This window comes from Blennius ocellaris (genome assembly GCF_963422515.1).
Source record: "Blennius ocellaris genome assembly, chromosome: 1".
NCBI classification, from domain to species: domain Eukaryota; kingdom Metazoa; phylum Chordata; class Actinopteri; order Blenniiformes; family Blenniidae; genus Blennius; species Blennius ocellaris.
The window spans coordinates 15,424,664-15,431,037 of NC_137650.1; the positions used below are offsets into that span (position 1 = coordinate 15,424,664).

The 6,374-nt window shown below is 45.2% G+C and overlaps 1 protein-coding gene across 1 annotated transcript; it reads left to right on the plus strand.

Annotated features, from left to right (window-relative positions):
* The first annotated feature begins 86 nt into the window (after positions 1-86).
* On the plus strand, positions 87-6,240 carry mtfmt (mitochondrial methionyl-tRNA formyltransferase). Its single transcript, XM_080502262.1, has 9 exons — positions 87-345; positions 1,303-1,500; positions 1,902-2,024; positions 2,102-2,204; positions 2,292-2,367; positions 2,451-2,542; positions 2,623-2,701; positions 4,149-4,222; positions 5,943-6,240. Exons 1-9 carry the CDS (start codon positions 134-136, stop codon positions 6,126-6,128), a joined length of 1,143 nt encoding a protein of 380 aa, XP_080358388.1. The 5' UTR covers positions 87-133; the 3' UTR covers positions 6,129-6,240.
* The last annotated feature ends 134 nt before the right edge of the window (positions 6,241-6,374 follow it).

Below are 6,374 nucleotides of genomic sequence, written 5' to 3' on the forward strand. Positions count from 1 at the left end.
TAAACATGGCGGCGCCCTGTCTGGGCACCATGGAGAGGAGACAGACACGGCAGAAGCAGACTGTGTGCTCGCTGCAGGACTGACAGTACTGACACTGTGGACTCGCGGTGTGTAAACACACTCAGCAGCCAGCATGTGGTGGTCACCGGGCAGAACTTGTGTCAGAATGCAGCTCCTCCTGCAGCAGCCCTGCACCCAGACCCAGGGGAGGTGGAGGTGGAGGTGGAGGAGCTCCTCTGAGCGCCTCTGCTCACGGATGTCTTCGTCCACACCCCCCTGGAGGCTCCTCTTCTTCGGCTCGGATGAGTTCGCCGTGGAGTCTTTGAAGCTGCTTACATCCAGCAGGTGAGACTCCCGAAACATCCTGGTCACATGGAAGTTAGTGCTTGATGTCAATAACAAGAAAGGTTTGTCACTTCTACCTGTTACTTTTCTCATATCTCTAGATTCACGTGTCCTCGTGACGTGTGTATTATTTTTGGAGAGTTGCTGTGTGTAGCCTGATGAAAGAAGTTCAATTCGATTTACATCAAATAACTGACCAATGAAACAGTCACTTCTCCAATAAACAGGAGTTTAGTGGACTAGTGACTATGGTCAAATGCATCCAAGGATAAGACTGATGTACCTTTATTCACAACACATTTTATATATAAAAGGTTAAGAAGACTCCTTGTGTCTTAAGACTGAAAACCTGCCAAAACCTTCTTTAAAGAAGGCAACTATTCCAGTTCAGGGTCACCACCCAGAGCCGGTACCAGCTGACCAGTAGGTGAAGGCAGGTACACCCTGGACTGGTCACTGGTCCATCACAGGACAAACACGGAGACAGTCACGCGCTCACATTCACACCTCCGAGCTATTTAATGTCATCACTTCATCTCACATGCATGTTTTTGGACCGTGGAAGGAAAGTCCCCCAACCCACCAGCACCATGTGACCCATCATGAAGTCCCAGACACAAGACTCTAAGATGGATAGCGCACGTTTGACAGATGTAAAGTCATATCAGGGTATTGACAAAGTTATCGTCTCATAGAAACCCTCTATGTTTTGGGGGTGTGCCTCACCTGTTCAAGCTCGAGCTATGTCACAAGTCTGCTGCTCAATTTTCAAAACCTGTTTTTTTTCTGTAGGAACTATTGTAAAAAAAATTATAGATAATTTGAGCTGCCAAAAACAATTTTTTATGAAGATTTGGGTTTATTAATATTAGTAGAGTGAGATTTTGTCATTAAACATTGTCAAGCTTGTTGAACTCGGTCACACCATTGATTGATGACCTTTGCGTTCTTTGGCAGAAACGCCAATGAGGGGATCGTGGAGACCCTGGACGTGGTCACACTGTCCGGTAATGTCCCGGTGAAGAGGTTTGCTCAACAGAACCGCCTCGCACTGCACAGCTGGCCTCTGCACGACGTGACCGGACAGTTCGATGTGGGCGTGGTCGTCTCATTTGGCTGTCTACTCAACGAGAGGCTGATCGACAAGTTTCCACAGTGAGGATCACCTTGTACAATTAGTGATAATTGTTAATTCAATTACTATTTGCCGCACTTTGTAAAAGTCCTGTGTCTCAGAGTCTCTCAGAGCTCCTAACTTAGCCTAAAACTTCCTCGCAAAGAATCTTAGCTTAAGAGATTCGGGATGTTTCTAAGAGCAACTCTGAGCGAGGAGTTGACCGCAACTTTCATGTTCGCGAGGAGGTGGAGTCGACCCCCCCCCGTCGCTATGTATGATATACATTCTGCTGAAAGCTGTGATTGGTTGTTAGAGAAAGGAGGACAGAAAAAAACAAAAGCCTCTGTGCTCCTCGTAATGAATGGAGAGTAAAATGAACCCAGCTACTTTTAGCCTCGGGATGACTTTGTCAACACGGGCACTGGTCTTTTAATTGCAGCGGCATTCTGAACGTGCACCCCAGCCTGCTGCCTCGGTGGAGGGGTCCCGCCCCCGTGTTCCACACCATCCTGCACGGCGACGCCGTGACGGGAGTCACCATCATGCAGATCCGCCCTCGCCGGTAAGCACTCTGGATGACCGCCCCCTCGGTGTTGTCTCGTGCGCGAGCGCAGACTAACGGACGCGTCCCGTCCCCAGGTTTGACGTGGGCCCCGTCCTGAACCAGGAGCTCCACCAGGTCCCCTGGGGCTGCACCGCAGACGAGCTCGGAGCGGCGCTCGCAAGGAAGGGAGCACATCTGGTGGGGCTTCTGAAATATGAGGTGCAGGAATAGCATATATGATCGTCATGTAGAGAGGATTCTGAAAGAAGATGCTGTTTGTTGCAGCTTATTGACACACTGAAGAATCTCTCTGAGAAAATGGGAAACAAGAGGGAACAAAGTCAGACAGGAGCCACGTTTGGTACGTATGTCCGAACCCCAGAAGACAGATCATCTTTAGATGTAGATAAAGTGGAAATAAATGGGTTTTGTTTCCTCCCACAGCTCCAAAGATCAGTAAGACCATGAGCTGGGTGTTGTGGGAGGAGCAGAGCTGCGATCAAATCGACCGCCTTTATCGTGCCGTCGGATCTCGAGTGAGCAGCAGTGGAACGCTGGTCTGGACTCTGTATCAACAGCGTGACGTCAATCTCATCCTCCTTCTGTTTGTTATCAGATCGCTTTGAGGACGATGTGGGATGGACGGACGATAAAGCTTCTGGATTTTGTAGGAAAATGTCACATTTCACTCGCAGGTTAATGCTTCTCAGTTATTTTTTTTTTCCCCCCCTTGCTATTTGCATCAAAATGTTTTAAACACCTCAGGACACACCATCCTTTGTTTGGATACTTGTGGTGTATCCATGACACAACCACAAATGTGTGTTTGGTGGAGTTTGCTTGAAAAGTAACAGATTAGCATATAAGTTGAGAGTCTCCGAGGCTGTGAAGGTGCAGGAGATCAAAGAAATCCACATTCTGCCAGAACAGAGAACAAGTTGAAGTGAAATCTCTTACGCTGTTGCCATCTGACTAAAAGTGATCGGCAAAAGTGTCTCAGTGACTTATACTGTTCCACTGGAGAATATCTCGATTATTTCTTTCTGCTTTCAGAAAACAATGGGCCATGAAGCAACTTGTCACTGTTTTAGTCACAGGGTACAGTACAGAGGAATACTTTGATGTTCTGTGAGCAGAGTGACAGTGTAGTGGGATCTACTGTTGTGGCTTCTGACACGGGAAACATATAAGACGGTGAAAAATTCAAGATAATTGCATAAATGGTCCCATTTAAATCATCAAAAATGTAGTGGGAAGTATCAGATGTAGTGCGTTTGTGCGTGTCGATGTCCATTTTTGCCATTTCATCGTGCGTGAAGCCTGGCTTAAAAGGAGCTGATTGTCAGAATCCTTCATTCCTAAACTGATAACACATAATCGACAGTATTTGCTCCATCAAGCAGTAGAAAAGTGAAAGTGACAGCAGCGACGGGGGATCAAGGACCAGCTGCTGTACAGCTAATCCTGTGCGACAGCTGACACAGAGAAAAAGTCCACAGTGTTTTTCTGCAGTCAGATTTATGTTTCGGCAAAACTTTTGCAACTCATCCCGTAAAGTGAGTCACTGGTCTGCAAGCCAAGGGACCCGGGGGCCATGACCGACACGCTACTGTTAGAAATAGTGACGTTATCGCAGTGCTAGAGATCAGTGTTAGAGATCAGTGACGCGGATGCAATCTGTGGGAGTGGAGAGACGGACTGTGACGGCATTTCATTGGCTGATGGTCTTTCGTCAACAAGAATCGTTGGAAACATTAGCAGTGCGATTACTACTCCATTAAATCAAGTTAGCGTTACACCAACAAGGCTCTTGGCTGTCGACTCTTCAGTGTTGTGACCAACAATGTACTGGTGTTATGCCTTAAAGGTTATAGCGAGCGACATCGACATACATTATGTATATGAAGGAGGAAGGATACTTAAGAATCACGTGTTCCAAGACATCTCTGTAGGCCAGGACCGGCGGTCTTTCTACCACTGACCTCTCAAATATACAGTATTTGCGTGTCAACAGGGTTCCATGTACGCATGCAGTGCAGCCCGGCTATAATAGCATCTGAGTATAAAAAAATCAGGTTTTGGGAATATGTCCGGTGTGCTTTGAGCCTCAATCTGACGGGTTTCTCTCCCATGTTGCTGCAGACGAAAGGAAGAGGCTGGTCCCCGGCTCCGTGAGCTTTCAGAAGGAGTCCAATACTCTGGCTGTCTGTTGTAAGGTCTGTCCAGCTCTGTACCCCCGCAAATATTTAACCTGCTGACTTTCTTTTTTTTTTTCCCATTGCTCTCATTACCTGAACACTAAGGCTCTTGACTCATAGCTCATTTTTGCACATGGTAAAAAGAAGAAAGAAAGAAAAAACGAGTGCATAAAGTCGAGGTTTACCCAGACATCGTGGCTATTTAAGTACTTACTGGAGTCGGATGAGAAGCCATTTGTTTAGCTTAACAATTCCATTTTTGTCATTAATAAACAAAACGCAGACACGCAAGAAGCGGCTGCTTTTTTATTGACAGACTTTAAATTCTCAGGTTTCACTTTGGCTTAGAGGTTTTTGCAAATGATCTTCCAAAAGAATTTCATTTAACAAACGTCTCAACTCAACAAGCCACAAAGCCCTAAATCCTCACATTTAAAGTGGGAATATGAGCTTAATTCCTTGTCTACGGTAAAATATTATCATCAAATCCCCAGAGAATAAAAGCTCCACTGTTTTTTTTTAATAGGTTGTCTGCTTTTGTACCACCAGTGGATACAATGAAAACACACATCGCAGCTCAAGCAGTGTTTACCTCGATGCTCGCAAAGACTTTAATAGTTATTTTTGTTGAATCGAGATAATGCTGCTGTTTGTATCCAGAAGCGATAACTCCTAATGCAGCCTGTGGAGACACTGGACGGAATTGTCTCCGTTCAAGGACGATAGTAAACATGGTGCGCCGTATGTCATACAGAGAGTCATATGGCAGAAAGTATGTCCATCGCACCACAGTTTGAAGCACAGAAGTTGTCTTTCGACAGTCACTGTATACCGTCAGAGATTAGAAGTGCCTCAGTTTAAAGGAGTCAGTCCAGCAAAGGAATAGAAGATTTCCAGGTTCTCCTTCCTGCTGCAGCCGGGATTTAAACCAGGGGGCATCATGCTATTGTTACATGTGTCAGTACCAATATCTACAACCTATAAGGAGTTGCTTGGGTTTTTATGAGATCTGGCAGCATGTTGAAGCTGTCCCCCCCCCCCCATCCCCCCCCCCCCCCCCCCCCAATGCCTGTTACTCACATTGATCAGAGTAAAAGAAAGATTCATAACAAGGAGACAGAATATTGGATTTGATTTGGGAACCCGTGCTCTTCTTGTAGAGCTGCACTCGACGCAGGAAGGAAGGGTTGCTTCTTTACAACATTGTTTCCTGCTCCTGATATCTCAAACAGCTGTTAACATATAAGAAATGAATGTAACTGATTTTTCATTTACTTAGTGGTTAAGGTTATGCAAGATATGACATATTGGCTTCGTAAGTTAATGGTTCAATATGTGCCATAAGGTCATTCCAGTGTTTTCAATAAAGACTGAATCAGTCCGGCCCTCGACTTCAACCACGTTTTTGAATTTGGTTCTCTGTATCTGTGTTTGCCACCACTGGCCTAAGTGTTCCACATCTGCTGCTCTCGAACTCATTGTAACATTACATATTTTATTATATTGACTATACTATGTTATAGTCTCTTCTATTAAATTATATGTTATATTGTGCTGTAATGGCACCATCTGGAGTTCAAAGATGTACTGTACTTAAAAGGAGTAGGAAGAAGTTATCCCACAAGATTATAATGATGCCTAGATGATGGTACTTCTGACATCATGAGGACAGAATGTCACGATATAATGATGTGGGTTTTTATGTTTATGGCTCTGACATTTGTTTTTCCTTGTCCAGGATGGCTGGGTTGGGTTTAAGGCCGTGCTCCTGAAAAAGAGACTTACGGCAGCTGATTTCTACAACGGCTACCTGCATCAGAACCTGCAGAAGAACTTGCCGGCTCAGACCGGAGGAGGGATGTTCATTAGCAGAAAGAAAGAGCCGAGTCAAGAAGATCAGCGAGGACTCGACGGTGTGACATGATCTTGACTTCCTGGATGTGAACACTGCAAACAGGACAATATCTATTGGATTTACTGCTGTTAATGTGTCATATGTGTCTATTTTAAGACATTTGCAGGTGCGGCACACTTGTATCACTGTATTTTATCATTGACCTGCAGTAAATGAATGTTGGTGGAAAAACAGACACGGCAGCCATTTTTCTACATTTTATGGGTTTGGATTGTTCGCGTCGGCATTTCTTTCATCCATACTGGAATTACACTA

What these genes read in the sequence shown, in the direction of transcription:
- mtfmt (XM_080502262.1), top strand. Translation starts at nt 134, where the DNA reads ATGTGGTGGTCACCGGGCAGAACTTGTGTCAGAATGCAGCTCCTCCTG. An exon ending in AAGCTGCTTACATCCAGCAG is followed by an intron (nt 346 to 1,302) that starts GTGAGACTCCCG and finishes GTTCTTTGGCAG; the next exon opens with AAACGCCAATGAGGGGATCG. An exon ending in CTCTGGCTGTCTGTTGTAAG is followed by an intron (nt 4,223 to 5,942) that starts GTCTGTCCAGCT and finishes TTCCTTGTCCAG; the next exon opens with GATGGCTGGGTTGGGTTTAA.